General features: G+C 62.7%; 1 protein-coding gene across 1 annotated transcript in view; it reads left to right on the forward strand.

Annotated features, from left to right (window-relative positions):
• The window catches only part of LOC144741466 (uncharacterized), a gene marked incomplete at its 5' end in the record, with an annotated part of 22,193 nt that extends 5,116 nt beyond the window's left edge, over window positions 1–17,077 (forward strand). Inside the window, 10 exons of the mRNA XM_078623990.1 lie at window positions 709–971; window positions 2,807–3,176; window positions 3,875–4,660; window positions 5,590–5,687; window positions 6,723–6,838; window positions 7,407–7,728; window positions 8,274–8,396; window positions 9,784–11,070; window positions 13,397–13,500; window positions 14,709–17,077. Coding sequence (XP_078480116.1) covers window positions 709–971; window positions 2,807–3,176; window positions 3,875–4,660; window positions 5,590–5,687; window positions 6,723–6,838; window positions 7,407–7,728; window positions 8,274–8,396; window positions 9,784–11,070; window positions 13,397–13,500; window positions 14,709–14,924 — 3,685 coding nt within the window. The remainder of the gene's footprint in view (window positions 1–708; window positions 972–2,806; window positions 3,177–3,874; window positions 4,661–5,589; window positions 5,688–6,722; window positions 6,839–7,406; window positions 7,729–8,273; window positions 8,397–9,783; window positions 11,071–13,396; window positions 13,501–14,708) is intronic.
• Between the last annotated feature and the right edge of the window lie 1,631 nt (window positions 17,078–18,708).

Consider the following 18,708-nt stretch of genomic DNA (forward strand, 5'->3'; position numbering starts at 1 on the left):
CAGAGACACACAGAGACACACAAAGATACGTAGAGACACACAGACACCCATCGGGCTACACGGAGATACACGTAGAGACACACAAAGACACACAAAGATACATTGAGACACATAGAGACATGAACAGAAACACAAACATCTGTAGGGGTATAAGGAGATACATAGAGACCCACTCACCCACCCACCTACGCACACACTCCCACCCACAAAGACAAAGATCCCCTGTATAGCCTTTACAGACTGCTGGGGCAAGTGCTGTTAGCGAGCACCTTTGAAGGCCGGCACGGCACACGAGGGGGTGGGTGGCCAGCACGATGCCCGACCGCCTTTGTCTCCCCAGTGGCGATGTTTACACACCGCACCAGGTACTCATTTGAGGCTGTGTCGACCTAGGGCAGGCCCAGGACCGGTTCAGATAATTGTCACTGGTGTTGGCTGTGAGCGGGAATCATAGCGCAGCGTAGCGCTCACCGCTACACTACCGCTCCCCACATTCCACCCACCCACACACCCCCACCCACACCCCCACCCACACACCCACCGACACACCCCACCCACACACCCACACACCCCCACACACCCCCACCCACGCACCCACCCCCACCCACGCACCCACCCCCACCCACCCACACGCTGCACCCACTCTCTGAATGCTCACGAGTGTCCGTGGGCACCCTCCTGGCCGCCACCCCCGCTGCGTCCCTGCAGGCTGCAGGCCGAGAAGGAGTCGAGGCAGCGGGAGATGGAGCGCGAGCGGGCGCGCGAGGAGCGCGAGAGGGAGAAGCAGCGTGAGAGGGAGCGCGAGAGGGAGCGCGAGAGGGAGCGCGAGCGGGGTGGGCACGGGGCGCTAGCTCTGGCGCTGGAGGGGCACGCGGCACGGAGAGACGGCGCCACCACGGGAGCGGAGCGGGGGCAGCAGCAGCAGCAAGACGGCAGCGGCGGGCCCGGCACGGCGGCGGCGAGCGGCCGTGGTGAGTGCTGCCGGCTGCGGCGAGCGACTAGCGGCGGCAATCCTTCATCGTCACCTTCATTGTCATCTTGGCCATCGCTGTCCCAGCGGCAGCGGCGTTGGCAGGATGTGCGTGTGTGTGTACGTGTGTGTATGTGTCTGTAGATGTAAGCAAAAAGCCACTGGAATGTTCGAACGCTCACTGCGGAGGAGAGGCTGCCACTCCTCTGTCGGGAGCTGGACCGGTACCGCCTGGATCTCTGTGGCATTCAGGAGGTCCGGTGGACCGGCTTTGGCTCCTGCCACCGTGAGGGGTGGACAGTCCTCGATTCGGGGCAGGAGACTGCCAAACAACAGGGAGTGGCTCTTCTTCTGAAAAAAAGAATGAAGGGGGCGTGGGAGCGTGGCGGTGAGGTGTGGGAAGCAGTAAGCCCCAGGCTACTTTGGGCTCGCCTTCCCATCAACCAGAGGCGAGGAGTGGTGGTCGTGGTTACTTATGCCCCCACTGAAGACGAACATCCGTGGAGGGATGCAGGCAAGGCCGATGAGTCAGATGCCTTCTATGACCTCCTGTCACAGGTGCTAGCTAAAGTGGCCCCACATTATTTAACATCTATTTTGACCACGTAGTTTGTGAAACCTTCGATGGCTGTACCAGGGCAATTTCTATCTGGTACAGATACAATGGGAGGCTGATCAATGGCCGGGTGCGGTAAAGGGATGGCTCCCTATTGGTCAATCATTTTAAGTATGCCGATGATCTGGTAATTTCTGTCACTCAGAGGAGGAGTTGGAGGTGCTGCTGCTGAACCTGGAGCTTGCCACTAAGAGGTGGGGCCTTAGCATTAGCCCCACCAAAACTAAGCACCTGCCTGGGTATTTTGTACCATCAAACACTCCACCCCCACAACTCCTAATTAGTGATGGGGCAGTTGTAGAGAGAGTGGAGAGTTTCCCATACCTGGGCAGTGTGCTCATGACCGGCTCTGGTTTGACAGCAGAGGTCTCACTCCTAATCAGTCGAGCGGCAATATCTTTTCATCGGTTGCGTAACGCTGTGTGGAAGCTACCTGGTCTGTCGCTCCGCACGAAGCTTCAGGTCTTCTCAGCCACAGTCATGCCCTCCCTTCTCTACGCTTGCGAAACGTGGACCCCCCTAATGAAACATCTTCGGCGGTTAGAAACATTTGGGCTGGCCTGCCTACGATCCAGCCTGGGTTTAACCGGGCTGAATTGTGTGAGGGGCTCACAAATCCTTGAAAGATCTGGACAAAGTCCCATCAGCGAGCTGCTCCGACAGGCAAGGTTGTGTTGGCTGGGTCATGTAGCCCGCATGCCCAGCCACCGCATGCCTAAACATCTTTTGTTCGGCCGGATCGAGGGGGCTAAACGGGCGCGGCACGGGCTAGAGAAGAGATGGAGGGATGTGGTACAGGAGGACGTGGAGCTGAGTGGACTTGCCGATGACTGGTACCAGCGGTGTCAAGATCGGCCTCTGTGGAGGAGGCTCGTGAAGGACGCTACTGGGCAGTTGGAGGCAGTCGCCCTCCAACAACAACGGAAGGGGAAGGAGCGACGCTCACAACAACGAGTGGAGCGCCGGGTGGCTAAAGCACAGCAAGTTGGCACAGTAGGGGGCACAGGTGGTGCATCAGCTGGTAATCTCGGTCATCTCAGTCAGTCGACCCGTGGCACCTGCTGGGTCTGCCCCGTGACCTCCTGCCAGCGGGCGTTCGACACTTCACGTGGCCTCAAGGTGCACATGGCCTGGCACAAGCGTCGTGGTGACGTCACCGCCACTTAGTGGCGAATGGCGGTTGTTGTTGTGTACGTGTGTGTGTGTTTACACGTATGCAGATCGGCGAGGGCCTAGCTCCTCCGCTGCTTTCTTCGACCGCCGACCGGGGGTTCTGGGCATCACGCTCCCCGTCTCGCACGCCACACACGCCACACACGGCACGCACCCCACGCACCACCCCACGCATCACTCCACGCACCACCCCACGCACCACTCCGCACACCACCCCGCGCACCACCCCGCGCACCACCCGACGCACCACCCCGCGCACCACCCCGCGCACCACCCCACGGCGGCGGCGCACAGGCAGGCGGTGCGACACGCGGACGGGGACAAGGAGGAGCGGGGGGGCGCCAGGCAGCGGGAGCGAGTGGGGAGCGTCGCCTGCACCCGCAGGAGCATCAACGTCGGCCCGCGTGAGGAGTTCAGGTGACGCGCACGCACGCACACGCACGCACGCACACGCACACACGCACACACACACACGCACACACACACACGCACGTTCACACGCACACACACGCGCACACACACACGCACACACACACGCACGCACACACGCACACACACACGCGCGCACGCACATACACACACGCGCACGCACGCACACACGCACACACATACACACACGCGCGCACGCACGCACGCACACACACAAAACAGACAAAGATCTCCCTATAGCCTGTAACAGACTGAAGGGGCAAGTGCTGTTTGCGAGCACCAGGTACTCATTTGAGGCCGAGTAGACCTAAGGGAGGCCCAGAACCCGGTTCAGATAATCGTCACTGGTGGTGTTGGCCATGAGCGGGAATCGAACCCGGGTAGCCAGGTTCGTAGCGCAGCGTGATAACAGCTACACTACCGCTCCCCGCACACGCACTCACGTGCATACACGCATTTCAGGTTCATTTATTTCGTTTTGTGTATTAGGTATAGCCCTGTGAGCCATTCGCTCTTGAATCCACGTGATAGGCCACTTTCGTTGGGCCATCAATTGTGGCCAGGTCGCTTCTAAGACAAGAGCTACATGGCTCAGTGGGCCTTACCTGGTAAAACAAAACAAAACAGTTTAATTCTTTGTAGTTGAACTCCATTCCTAACTCTCGCCGTCGCCCTCCCATCAACAGGATCGGCCTCGACAACTCCGAGGCCTTGCCTCTCGACTTCCACCGATTGCCGCACGCTGGCGGCGGCGGTGCGGCGACGATGCCAGGGAGCAGCGCCTCCTCCACCGCCACCACCTCCTCCACCTCGTCCATCTCGTCCACCACCACCACCTCCTCGTCATCGTCCTTGTCGTCGTCCACCTCGCAGGCCGCTTGGCTGAGCCACGTCTCCGGCGGCGGCGGCGGCGGCGACGGCGGCGAAGCGGCGAGCGGCTACTGGAGCCCGGTGCCGCGGCCGGGGGACGACACGGGCGGCGGCCTCAACCTCAGCAGCAACAACAACGGCAGCCACAACCACCACAACCACCATCATCACCAGCCGCAGCAGCACCACAACCACCACCACAACCACCACCACCAGCAGCAGCAGCAGCCGCCGCCGGGCCTGAGGCCCGTCGGGGCAGGCCACCCGTTCCGCCCGACGGGCCTGTGGGTACCGCCGTTTGAGAAGGGCCGGGAGGAGAACGGGGTGAAGGCCGAGGGCAGGAAGGCCTCGGCCGAGGTGATGCCGCAGGTGGTGTCCATGGGGGGCTCCCACTTTGGGGGGCCAGGCGTCAGCGGAGGGGGGGTCCCCCCCCACTTTTTGTGCGAGCTGCAGCGCTCGGCACACCACTTCCTGGAGAAGCAGGGCACTTGCCTGGATCGGCTCGCCCAGGAGAGGGCGCCAGAGGGGGCGGAGCGGCCAAGCCAACAGGCAGGCCTGAGGGCCTGTCCTGGGCCCATCACCAGCAGCAGCAGCGTATACAGGTAGGGGAGGCCGCCTGTTGTCGTGAGTGGGTGGGTGAGTTAGTGAGCGGGTGGTGAGTGAGTGAGCGGGTGGTGGGTGAGTGAGTGGGTGGTGAGTGGTGAGTGGGTGGTGGGTGAGTGGTGAGTGAGTGGGTGGTGAGTGAGTGAGTGAGCGGGTGGTGAGTGGTGAGTGAGTGGGTGGTGAGCGGGTGAGTGAGCGGGTGGTGAGTGTTGAGTGGGTGAGTGAGTGAGCGGGTGGTGAGTGGTGGGTGGGTGGGTGGGTGAGTGAGTGAGCGGGTGGTGAGTGAGTGAGTGTGTGAGTGGTGATTTGGGTTTACACCTGTCCCAATTTTCCCAGAATCATCCTTTATTGAGCTGCCTGTCCTGGAAAACCTGTAAGTCTTCGTAGGACATTATCAAATAAAAAATTATCGGCGCACATGAGCTGAGCCAGCACGGTACACGTGGTGGTTTTTACACTGGCACACCCGACCCGAGCCAGAGCCAAACCACCTCACATTGAACGCATCCAAATCTGGCTCAGGGCGGGGGGCCAAGCAGGGCCAGGAGCGGGGGGGGCTAAGGACGTGTTCCTCGCGCGCCGTTGACACGAGTCGGTCACACAGCATCGTCGACACGCGTCTCGACGCGTGTCGTGACCGTCGGCCGGGCTCGGCTTGCGCGCAGCGGGAAATAAAGAGGTCGTCAGAAGTCCCGGCGGCGCTTGTCAGCTGCGCAGCGAAGCCGACTCAACACTCACCACCCGCTCACTCACCCACTCACTCACCACCCGCTCACTCACTCAACCACTCACCACCCGCTCACTCACTCACCACTCACCACCCACTCACTCACCACCCACTCACCACTCACCACCCGCTCACGACAACAGGCGACCTCCCCTACCTGTATACGTCCCGTGACGCGTATGCCGCTGTGTGTCCCCCCAGGCCCGACGTGGTGTACGACGAGGCCCTGCGCACGACGCGCCGCGTGGTCAGCCGCCTCGACCTGGCCGAGAGGAAGCGCAAACTCGCCTGGCTCCACGGTGAGTGAGCCACGCTCGCCGGCAGGCTCGCCTGGCTCCACGGTGAGTGAGCCACGCTCGCCGGCAGGCTCGCCTGGCTCCACGGTGAGTGAGCCACGCTCGCCGGCAGGCTCGCCTGGCTCCATGGTGAGTGGCTCGCCTGGCTCCACGGTGAGTGACTCGCCTGGCTCCACGGTGAGTGAGCCACGCTCGCCGGCAGGCTCGCCTGGCTCCACGGTGAGTGAGCCACGCTCGCCGGCAGGCTCGGCACGGACACGCGGGGGCACGGCTGGAATGCTCACTCCCCCCCACCTCCTCTCCCACTCCCCCCCCCAGCTTGTGTACGTTCGTAAACCTCAGTGCCACTGGGGAGACAAAGGCGGCCGGGCGTGGTGCTGGCCACCCACCCCCTCGTGTGCCGTGCCGGCCTTCATAGGTGCTGCTACTCGCTAACAGCACTTGCCCCTACAGTCTGTTACAGGCTACACGGGGGGTCTTTGTCTGTGTGATGCATCTGCGTGTGATGGATGTGTGAGTCTGTGTGTGTGTGTGTCTATGTGTGTGTGTATTCTGACTATGTATGTGCGTGTATATGTGTGTCTGTGTGTGTGTGAGTCTGTGTGTATGTATTCTGACTATGTTTGTCTTCTGTATATGTGTGTTAGTGTATGTTCGCGTGCGTGTGTGTCTATGTGTGTGTGTGAGTCTGTGTGTGTGTCTATGTGTGTGTGTCTATGTGTGTGTGTCTATGTGTGTGTGTCTATGTCATGGCTATACGGGGGATCTTCGTCTTTGTGTACATGTATAAACGTGTGTACGTGTACGCATGTGTGTATGTGTATTTACGTGTGTACGTGTGTATGTGTGTGTGTATTTACGTGTGTACGTGTGTATGTGTGTGTGTATTTACGTGTGTACGTGTGTGTGCGTGTGTACGTGTGTGTGTGTGTGTGTGTATTTACGTGTGTACGTGTGTATGTGTGTGTGTATTTACGTGTGTACGCGTGTGTACGTGTGTGTGTGTATTTACGTGTGTACGTGTGTGTGTGTGTCTAGGAGTCCGAGCTCCCAGCGGCTCGGACAGCGACGAGGAGCTGGACGAGGGGGAGATGAGAGCCCACGTGCGGCGCCTGTCCCAGCGGCCGCCCCTGCCTCTCTCGTGCACGCCCGAGGTGCGTGTGTGTGTCTGTGTGTGTCTGTGTGTGTCTGTGTGTGTGTCTGTGTGTCTGTGTGTGTGTGTCTGTATGTGTCTGTATGTGCGGTGTCATTGTGTGTACGCGGTGTCTGTGTGTGCGGTGTGTGTGTCTGTGTGCGTGTGTCTGTGTGTGCGGTGTCTGTGTGTGCGGTGTCATTGTGTGTGCGGTGTTTGTGTGCGTGGTGTCTGTGTGCGGTGTCTGTGTGCGTGGTGTCTGTGTGTGCGGTGTCTGTGTGCGCTGTCTGTGTACGCACTATCTGTGTTTGCGGTGTCTGTGTGTGCGTACATCTGTGTGTGCGGTGTCTGTGTGTGTGGTGTTTGTGTGTGCTGTCTGTGTACGCACTATCTGTGTTTGCGGTGTCTGTGTGTGCGTACATCTGTGTGTATTTCGTATCCATCCGCCAAGTCCTTCCATCCATCCATATCTCGCTCTCTGTCTCACCAAGATATTCTCAATTGCCTTCGTCTAATCCGTGCGTCCATCCACGTCTCTGCGTGAATCCCCCCCCGTGCCCCCCCCCCCCCCCCGCGTGCCTCCCACGTAGAAGCTGGGCCTGCTGGCCATCGTGGGCCTCACGTCGCGCCCGCACCGCGACTCCCTCGCCGCCGAGCGTGCCCGCAAGCGCCGCCGGCGCATGATGGACCCCAGCCCCCCCCGCGGGGCCGCCCCCTCGCTCCCACAATGCACCGCGGCGGCCGCGGCCGGGGGAGCGGTGGCGGCGGCGGCGTTGCCGGCGTGCACCGCGACCGGTACGACGCAGCAGCAGCAGCAGCAGGGCGACCTCAACAGCGCCAGCGACTTTCCCGAGAAGATGGACTTCCTGGTGCGGCTGTCGCTCACGCACGTCAAGCCGGAGCTGCGCCAGGGTGAGCCGGGCTCGGTGACGCGACGGCTGATCGACCGATCGGTGGGTCGTTATCGACTGGGGTGGGAGCGCGATGTCAGAGCCGTGCCGGCCTTAATAGGCGCTCGCTAACGACGCTCCTGTTGGCACGGTCGGCTGTGTACGCTGCTGCGGAAGTTCAACGTACGCACGCACGCACCGCAGCAGTGCAGAGGCGGATCGCTGCGTCCGTGTGCGAGTGTGCGGAGCGGTGGCGCGGCGGTTAGCGGCGTTGCGTGCGCCGCGAACCCCTGGAGGCCCGAGTTCGATTCCCACCGACATCGGCGGCGAAGATCTGAACCGGCGCTTGGCTTGAGCTCGCCGAGTACCCGGCACGGTGTGTGGTAAACATCAACACCGGGGAGACAGAGGCGGCCGGGCGTGGCTCTGGCCGCACCACCCCTTCGTGGGCGTGCCGTGCCGGCCTTCATAGGCGCTCGCTAACGGCACTTTCCCCAAGAGGTCTTTGCTAATGCCTACACGGGGGGGTGGGGGAACCTTTGTGTTTGCCGCGTGCGGCGTGCGCAGAGCGAGAGTGCGCCCTGGCGCTCATGCAGGCCGCCAAGGACGGGCGGCTGCCCAGCGACGCTCCCTTCCGCCACCCGACGCCGTGGCTGCACCTCCACTCCTCGGCGCAGCAGCACCACCCCGGTGAGCACCACCCCGGTGAGCACCACCCCGGTGAGCACCACCCCGGTGAGCACCACCACCGCCACCACTGCCGCCGCCGGCTGGTGACAAACGCCGACCTAGAGAAGGGGGGTGGGGGGCAGAGGTCGCAAACGGGTTTTGATTCCTTACCCGTACCAGGCCGCACCAGGGTCGCAAACGGGTACCCGTACCCGTACCCGGCTGGGTACGGGTAGCCGGGTATCGGGTAGGGTACGGGTATCGGGTACCCGGTTGCGACCTCTGGTGGGGGGTAGTGGAGTGAGGGGAGGGCAAGGAAACTCACAGCAATGACCGCCCAGGCTCGAATCGCGACTGGGGTGCGCCGGTCTGCGTGGAGTTGGTCTGGCGTGTGAGCGGAGGAGCGGGGGGGGGGGGGCACGGGGGCTGGAGGTGGGGGGCTGGAGGGGGGGCTGCGGGGGAGGGGCCGAGCGTGACGTCACCGGAGACTCCGAGCTGAGAGAGGAACCTGGGGAGAGAGAGAGAGGGAGCGGGTGTCGTGAGTGTGTGCGCATGTGTGTGCGCGTGAGTGTGTGCGCACGTGTGTGCGCGTGAGTGTGTCAGCGTGCGCGTGTAAACGTGCGCGTGCATGGACACGTGTTTGTGTGTGCGCGTGGGGAGCGGTAGCGCAGCCGTTAGCGCTACGCCGCGCTCCGAAACCGGCGACACGAGTTCGATTCCCGCTCACGGCCAACACCGGCGACGATTAGGTCGACTCGGCCTCAAATGAGTACCCGGTGCGGTGTGTAAACATCACCACAGGGGAGACAAAGGCGGCCGGACGTGGTGCTGGCCACCCACCCCCTCCTGTCCCGTGCCGGCCTTCATGGGGGCTCGCTTAGAGCACTTGCCCCTCCAGTCTGCTGCAGGCTACACGGGGGATCTTTGTCTGTGTGTGTGAGCTGTATATTGTCCCCATTGCTCTGCGGGAGATTCTTCCCACAACAAATGAAGCACACACTCACAGTGCCAGCGCTATTGGCCAAAACAACATCGCAATGCTGAAACATTATCTGCAATTCACTTTCCACAGCAGCAATGAGGCCTAACCACCACTACTACCTCCACCACCACCACACCACCACTACCACCACTACCACAACAACAACTACCATTACCACAACTATTGCCACCACAACCTCCACCACACCACCACTACCACCACCACAACAACAACTTCCACCACCACAACTATTGCCACCACAACCTCCACCACCAAAACAACCACCACCACAACAACAACCATCACAACAACCATCCACCACAACAACTACCACAACCACAACAATCACAACCTCCACCACCACAATAACCACCACCACTACCACAACCGCCACAACAACTACCACCACCACCCTCTCGCTTGCAGGTCCCAACGTCTCCTCCTCCACCACCTATTCCACCTCCTCCACCACCTCCTCCACCACCTCCACCACCACCTCCACCACCACCGCCTCCTCCGCCATCATTGCTCCCAACGTCTCCACCGTCGCCCCTCCCTCTCCACCACCGCTCGTCGTGGTTCCCCGCGAGCCCCCCACTAGAACGGCGGCCCCCCACTTCTATTTGGCTAAGCCACAACCGCAGCAACCGCATCAACAACCGCAGCAACAGCCGCCGGCACCGCCGCGCGGCCTTGCTCCACCGCCCCCGTCCATCGCCGCTCTCCCCCCGCGCCTCTCCGACTCCGCCGGTGGGATCGTCCGAACCGCCCTCGACTTGACCAGGCCCGGTCTGGCCTCCGTACGGCCTCAGCAGCAGCAGCAGCAGCAGACGCAGCAGCAGCATCATCATCAACATCATCAACATCATCATCAGCAGCAGCATCATCAGCAGCAGCATCATCATCAGCAGCAGCAGGGAAGGTCCAACGACGTCCAGCAGCACCTTCGCAGGCAGGACTTGAGCGTGAATGGCGGTGGGTCGGCCAGGCCTGTGCTAGGCCCGGTCGCTAGGCCGATGATGAGCGACATCCGGTTCCTGGGAATGGAAGGCAGCGGCGGCGGCGGCGGCAACAACAGCAGCAGCAGCAGCAGCATCATCATCAGCGGCGGCGGCGGCCACAACAACAACAACAACAGCAGCAGCAGCATCATCGTCAGCGGCGGCGGCGGCCACAACAACAACAACAACAGCAGCAGCAGCATCATCAGCGGCGGCCACAACAACAACAACAGCAGCAGCAACATCATCAGCGGCGGCCACAACAACAACAGCAGCAGCAGCATCATCATCAGCGGCAGCGGCGGCGGCCACAGCAGCAGCCACGGCAGCCACAGCAGCGGCTGCAACGGCAACGCAGGAGGCAGAGGGGTCGCGGTGACGCCCACGGCGGCGGCGGCGGCGTGGCCGGCCGTGCGTCCGAGCTTCTCGCCGTTCGGTCGGCCGCAGGGCGGCGTGCGGTGGAGCGCAAACCCTGACGCGGTGCTGGATCACGCTCACGCTCACGCCGACGCGGGCGGCGGCGACGGCGCCGTCCGAGCGGAGCACGCCGTCGGGGCGGCTGCCGACGGCGCGGGGAGAGCCGAGTCGGCGCCGGGAGCGGCTTCCGCCGCCGCCGGGGTCCCGGGGAGCGGCGCGGAGGCGCCGGGAGACGGAGCGGCGGAGTGGAGGGGCGTGGAGGCCGTAATCGAGGCCTACCAGCAGCACCTGATGGGTGCGTCCCGCGGTGGCGTGGTGGCCGTGGGGAATGCTGCCGCTGCTGCCGCCGCGATTGTGTTGTGCGCGTGCGTGCGTCTGGCCTGGCACAGGTGCCGTGGTGAATGGCGTTGGCGTTGGTGTGAGTGTGAGCGTGGGAAGCAAAAACCCGAGACCCGAGTTCGATTCCCGCTCACGGCCAATTTTTGGTGACGATTATCCGAACCACGTCAACTCAGCCTCAAACGAGTAGCACCTGGTGCGGGGTGTAGTAAACATCGCCACTGGGGAGACAAAGGCGACCGGGCGTGGTGCTGGCCACCCACCCCCTCGTGTGCCACAGTGCCGGCCTTGCTCGCAATGGCGCTTGCCCCGGTGGGTGTGTTAAGCCTGCACGGGGGACCTCTGTGTGTGTGCGGGTGACCTCTGTGTGTGTGCGGGTGACCTCTGTGTGTGCGCGGGTGACCTCTGTGTGTGTGCGGGTGACCTCTGTGTGTGCGCGGGTGACCTCTGTGTGTGTGCGGGTGACCTCTGTGTGTGTGCGGGTGACCTCTGTGTGTGTGCGGGTGACCTCTGTGTGTGCGCGGTTGACCTCTGTGTGTGTGCGGGTGACCTCTGTGTGTGCGCGGGTGACCTCTGTGTGTGCGCGGTTGACCTCTGTGTGTGCGCGGGTGACCTCTGTGTGTGTGCGGGTGACCTCTGTGTGTGTGCGGGTGACCTCTGTGTGTGTGCGGGTGACCTCTGTGTGTGCGCGGGTGACCTCTGTGTGTGCGCGGGTGACCTCTGTGTGTGCGCGGGTGACCTCTGTGTGTGCGCGGGTGACCTCTGTGTGTGCGCGGGTGACCTCTGTGTGTGCGCGGGTGACCTCTGTGTGTGCGCGGGTGACCTCTGTGTGTGCGCGGGTGACCTCTGTGTGTGCGCGGGTGACCTCTGTGTGTGCGCGGGTGACCTCTGTGTGTGCGCGGGTGACCTCTGTGTGTGCGCGGGTGACCTCTGTGTGTGCGCGGGTGACCTCTGTGTGTGCGCGGGTGACCTCTGTGTGTGCGCGGGTGACCTCTGTGTGTGCGCGGGTGACCTCTGTGTGTGCGCGGGTGACCTCTGTGTGTGCGCGGGTGACCTCTGTGTGTGCGCGGGTGACCTCTGTGTGTGCGCGGGTGACCTCTGTGTGTGCGCGGGTGACCTCTGTGTGTGCGCGGGTGACCTCTGTGTGTGCGCGGGTGACCTCTGTGTGTGCGCGGGTGACCTCTGTGTGTGCGCGGGTGACCTCTGTGTGTGCGCGGGTGACCTCTGTGTGTGCGCGGGTGACCTCTGTGTGTGCGCGGGTGACCTCTGTGTGTGCGCGGGTGACCTCTGTGTGTGCGCGGGTGACCTCTGTGTGTGCGCGGGTGACCTCTGTGTGTGCGCGGGTGACCTCTGTGTGTGCGCGGGTGACCTCTGTGTGTGCGCGGGTGACCTCTGTGTGTGCGCGGGTGACCTCTGTGTGTGCGCGGGTGACCTCTGTGTGTGCGCGGGTGACCTCTGTGTGTGCGCGGGTGACCTCTGTGTGTGCGCGGGTGACCTCTGTGTGCGGGTGACCTCTGTGTGTGCGCGGGTGACCTCTGTGTGTGCGCGGGTGACCTCTGTGTGTGCGCGGGTGACCTCTGTGTGTGCGCGGGTGACCTCTGTGTGTGCGCGGGTGACCTCTGTGTGTGCGCGGGTGACCTCTGTGTGTGCGCGGGTGACCTCTGTGTGTGCGCGGGTGACCTCTGTGTGTGCGCGGGTGACCTCTGTGTGTGCGCGGGTGACCTCTGTGTGTGCGCGGGTGACCTCTGTGTGTGCGCGGGTGACCTCTGTGTGTGCGCGGGTGACCTCTGTGTGTGCGCGGGTGACCTCTGTGTGTGCGCGGGTGACCTCTGTGTGTGCGCGGGTGACCTCTGTGTGTGCGCGGGTGACCTCTGTGTGTGCGCGGGTGACCTCTGTGTGTGCGCGGGTGACCTCTGTGTGTGCGCGGGTGACCTCTGTGTGTGCGCGGGTGACCTCTGTGTGTGCGCGGGTGACCTCTGTGTGTGCGCGGGTGACCTCTGTGTGTGCGCGGGTGACCTCTGTGTGTGCGCGGGTGACCTCTGTGTGTGCGCGGGTGACCTCTGTGTGTGCGCGGGTGACCTCTGTGTGTGCGCGGGTGACCTCTGTGTGTGCGCGGGTGACCTCTGTGTGTGCGCGGGTGACCTCTGTGTGTGCGCGGGTGACCTCTGTGTGTGCGCGGGTGACCTCTGTGTGTGCGCGGGTGACCTCTGTGTGTGCGCGGGTGACCTCTGTGTGTGTGCGGGTGACCTCTGTGTGTGCGGGTGACCTCTGTGTGTGTGCAGAGCACGTACTGGAGCGGGAGGTGCTGCAGGAGCAGGTGGGCCGCCTGAACCTCTACAACCGCCACCTGGGGACCCTGGCCGAGACCCTGAACTCGCGCGTCGCGGTGAGGCCCCCTCGGCCCGCTCGGGGACACGGGGACACGGCGGGACGGAGACACGGGGACACGGGGACACGGGGACGGAGACACGGGGATGGGGACACGGGGACACGGGGACATGGGGACGGAGACACGGGGATGGGGACATGGGGACACGGGGTCACGGGGATGGGGACATGGGGATGGGGACATGGGGATGGGGACACGGGGATACGGGGATGGGTACACGGCGGGACGGAGACACGGAGACATGTGGACACGGAGACACGGGGACACGGGGACACGGGGATGGGGACACGGGGACATGGGGACACGGAGACACGGGGACACGGGGACACGGAGACACGGGGATGGGGACACGGGGACATGGGGATACGGGGACACGGGGATGGGGACACGGGGACATGGGGACATGGGGACACGGGGACACGGGGATGGGGACACGGCGGGACGGAGACACGGAGACACGGAGACACGGGGATGGGGACATGGGGACACGGGGACACGGCGGCACGGGGACACTGAGACATGGGCACACGGAGACACGGGGACATGGGGACATGGGGACACGGGGACACGGGGATACGGCGGCACGGGGACACTGAGACATGGGCACACGGAGACACGGGGACATGGGGACATGGGCACACGGAGACACGGGGACACGGCGGCACGGGGACACTGAGACATGGGCACACGGAGACACGGGGACATGGGGACATGGGGACACGGGGACACGGGGATGGGGACACGGGGATGGAGACACGGAGACACGGGGATACGGGGACACTGGGGACACGGGGACACGGGGATGGGGGACATGGGGATGGCTACAGAGGGACACGGGGACATGGGGACACGGGTAGAGACAGGGGAACAGGGGTATGGTTGGGAATTGGTTTATGGGGATGGGGCTGCTGACAATGGCGATGATGATGATATGGAATGCGACGACACCGATGATGACGTCGATGATGACGCCGATGATGACGTCGATGATGACGCCGATGATGACGTCGATGATGACGTCGATGATGACGACGATGATGACGCCGATGATGACGTCGATGATGACGCCGATGATGACGTCGATGATGACGTCGATGATGACGCCGATGATGACGACGACGATGACGCCGATGATGACGACGACGATGACGACGCCGCTGCCGACCTTGACTCTAAACCGCTGACGACGGCTCCCTCTCCGGCAGGAGCTGCTGGGCTGCAAGCGCCGCCTGGCGGGCGAGCGCCAGCGCAGCGAGGAGGCCCTGGCCCGCCTGCACCGCTGCCTGCCGGCCGCCCCCCCCGGCTGCCCCCCCCGGCTGTCCATGGCCGCCCCCCCCCCGCCGCTGTCGCTGGCCGCGAGGGCGGCGCGCCTGCCCACGACGGCCTCGTCAGGGTCCTCGGCCCAGCAGCACGGCCACTAACGCGGCCTCGCCTACCCGCCCGCCTGCCCGCCCGTCTGAGTGTTTGTCTGTGTGAATGTCCACATGTCCGAGTGTCTATCTGTGTGAGTGTTCGTGTGTCTGGGGGTCCGTGTCTCTGTATATAGGTCTCTGTGTCTCTGTGTCTGTCCCCGTATGTATGTGTGTCTGTGTGTCTGTGTGTCTCTGTGGCTGTGTGTCTGTCCCCGTATGTATGTGTGTCTGTGTGGCTGTGTGTCTGTCCCCGTATGTATTTGTGTCTCTGTGTCTCCGTGTCTCTGTGGCTGTACGTATGTCTGTGTGTCTCTGTGTCTCCGTGGCTGTGTGACTGTCTGAGGGTCCGAGTGCGGAACGGCGGTCAGCGCTACGCTGCGCTACGAACCCAGCAGAGACCCGAGTTCGATTCCCGCTCACGGCCACCGCCAACAGCGCCAGTGACGATGATCTGAACCGGTCCTGGGTCTCCACTCGGTCGACTCGGCCTTAAATCAGTACCGGGCGCGGTTCTGGCCACACCGCTCCCCGCACCTCCGTTTAGCACGGTTGGCCACGTACGGTGCGAAAGAAGTTCAAAGTGCACGAGGCGCGCACACACACACACACATGCACACACACACACGCACACACACACGCACACACACACACGCACACACACACACACACACGCACACACACACACGCACACACACACGCACACACACACGCACACACACACATTGGGCGAGCGGCGTCGGCCTTCGTAGGCGCTGCTGCTCGTCGAACAGCACTTGCCCCGGCAGCCAGCGTGGGCTACGCCGGGGTGGGGGGGGGGGGGACCCTTTGTCTTTGTCGTACGTCCCGTGTCTGGTCCGCCGCGCTTGGCCACCTGGCGGCGTCGGTGTCGGTCGGGCGTCACTCGTTTTGCCGTCGCCCGTGGGTTCGTTCGTTCGACTCGACTGTGCGTCCGGTTCAACGAGGAGCACGGCTGGCGAAGCCGTCTGGTCCGCTCGGCATCTGGTTGCACCGCGGGCGGCACGGCAGGAGCGTCACGTGGAGCGCTTGGGAGGCGTTCCTGCGTAAACGCGGCGCTGTGCGGAGCGGCGCTGTGCGGAGCGGCGCTGTGCGGAGCGGCGCTGTGCGGAGCGGCGCTGTGCGGAGCGGCGCTGTGCGGAGCGGCGCTGTGCGGAGCGGCGCTGTGCGGAGCGGCGCTGTGCGGAGCGGCGCTGTGCGGAGCGGCGCCGCGGGAGGTCGTCGTAGCGCACTTCCGGCCGAGATGCGTTCCCCAGCCGTTGTTTTCAAGCCTACGAGCGATATACGAGGCCTTCATCGACAATACCCTTGACAGCGACACTGTACGCAACGATAAAATGTTCCGGAAGAATTAGGATCAATAAAAAAATATAAATAAATGGAAAAAAAGAAAACTTTGAATGATAGCGGCATAAAAAAAAAATCCGATCGGTTGCGTGCCCGCCGGTGCACGCGGGCGGAGCCAATCGCACCGCCGCTTGGTTTTAGCGCGCGGCTCGGAGACAGAGAGGGGGGCGGCGACGCTGTAGGAGGCAGCGGCGCTGTAGGAGGCAGCGTTGGCAGCGGCGCTGTAGGAGGCACGCCTGCATTGACCGAGCACTCGCGAGGACAAACCGAGCGATGCCCCGTGCGGTACTTCGATCTTAAGCAATAAGTGTCGGGCAGGGGACGGTGGGCGGTGGGGTGGGGGGTCCTACCCCCTCCGCGAGGCATCGCGACGTCAGGTATCGGGGCGCGTCGCGGCCCCCGCCGTGTCCGGGGAGCCGGGCGCTGAACGACTCAGAGTCGGGGGGGGCGGGGGGGAGGGCACGAGCCGAGGGAGGCGAGGAAAATTCTCTTTTGTGCAGTCGCTTAAATGCAAAGCGAGAAAAATATATACAAGTAAAAACACGTGTCGCGCGGCGGGGTCACGCGAGGTCACGCGGGGCGCGCTCGACCAATGGCGTTGGTTGGCGCGAATTTCAAATGGAGTCGGCATCCCCCTGGGGCAAAGTCGGCGACCCGGGGCGGATTCGGGGACCCGGAGCGGATTTGGGGACCCGGAGCGGATTTGGGGACCCGGAGCGGATGAGTCGTCGGTGAGGCGACTCGGCCCTGCCGCTCCACGGGGACGGGGGAACTCGAGCGGGATTTGGGGGGGGGGGGGGGGGGGGATGTCGGTGGGCAGGAGGATCCTGCGTCGCATCGTCTACGCGCGGCAGGCTCAATGAGAGACACAAACTCTCGAAGTGAACTTCACGACTACGTTTTGTTTCGTTTTTTGACGTCGATGAATTATACCGTTCTTTGTTTTCAGTTTTTATTTTGTTTTGCGGTGAGGCGGGTGGGTGGGGGGGTAACCGGCGGTGGTGGTGGCGGCGGTGGTGGCGGTGGTGGTGGTTCACCACAACCAAGTTGTGAATTCGAACCGTGGCCTGCGGCGGTCAGAATGCGAGGGGCCGGAGGGCAGAGCCGAGCCGTGGGGTACAGCGGCGACACGCAGCGTCCCCCCCCCCCCCCCAATCGGAACGCGCGCGTCTCTCCGGGTTATTTATTGCGGCGTGGAAGCACCCCCCCCACCCCACCCCCCCCTGTATATTTGCAGATGGATTTTAATAAAAAAGTTTTAACACCGGCACGCCGCCTCGCTCGCCTCTCTCCCCCACCCCCTCTCGCCCCGCCGTCACTCCGAAGGGCGCTAATTATACAACTGTTATCATCATTATTGCTGCGTTGTTATCGATCTCATCGCTGCTGCCAAACGGCCTTCCCCTACCCGTGGGTGGGTGTCAAGGAGAGGAGCCGTACTCCCTGGCTCGGACAGGTAGTAGCTGGTGGTGGTGGTGGTACAGCAGTGTGTGGACTAATTTCCATCTGTACGGCGGGGATCGAGTGTTTCTCCCTCACAGGAGAGGGTTTTCTCCGGGTGCTCCGATCTCCTCCCACACACGTAAACACTCGTTCATTGGCTCACCTTAATATGTAGAGGACCGCAGAGCGTGGGCAATCGTTGGGAGCTCAGAGCCAGACTGAGGCTCCCACAGGGTTCAGTGTTAAACACTGAGACTCACAGAGCCAGACTGAGGCTCCCACAGGGTTCAGTGTTAATCACTGGGGCTCACAGAGCCAAACTGAGGCTCCCACAGGGTTCAGTGTCAATCACTGAGACTCACAGAGCCAGACTGAGGCTCCCATAGGGTTCGTGTTCATCACTGGGGCTCACAGAGCCAGGCTAAGGCTCCCACAGGGTTCAGTGTCAATCACTGAGACTCACAGAGCCAGACTGAGGCTCCCACATGGTTCAGTGTTCATCACTGAGGCTCACAGAGCCAGACTGAGGCTCCCACAGGGTTCAGTGTTAATCACTGAGGCTCACAGAGCCAGACTGAGGCTCACAGAGCCAGACTAAGGCTCCCACAGGGTTCAGTGTTCATCACTGGGGCTCACAGAGCCAGACTGAGGCTCCCATAGTGTTCAGTGTTCATCACTGGGGCTCACAGAGTCAGACTGAGGCTCACAGAGCCAGACTAAGGCTCCCACAGGATTCAGTGTTCATCACTGGGGCTCACAGAGCCAGACTGAGGCTCCCATAGTGTTCAGTGTTCATCACTGGGGCTCACAGAGCCAGACTGAGGCTACCACAGGGTTCAGTGTTAATCACTGAGACTCACAGAGCCAGACTAAGGCTCCCACATGGTTCAGTGTTAATAACTGAGACTCACAGAGCCAGACTGAGTCTCCCACAGGATTTCGTGTTAATCACTGAGGCTCACAGAGCCAGACTGAGGCTCCTACAGGG

This window comes from Lampetra planeri, unplaced genomic scaffold (assembly GCF_965212315.1).
Source record: "Lampetra planeri unplaced genomic scaffold, kcLamPlan1.2.h2 scaffold_562, whole genome shotgun sequence".
NCBI classification, from domain to species: Eukaryota; Metazoa; Chordata; class Hyperoartia; order Petromyzontiformes; family Petromyzontidae; genus Lampetra; species Lampetra planeri.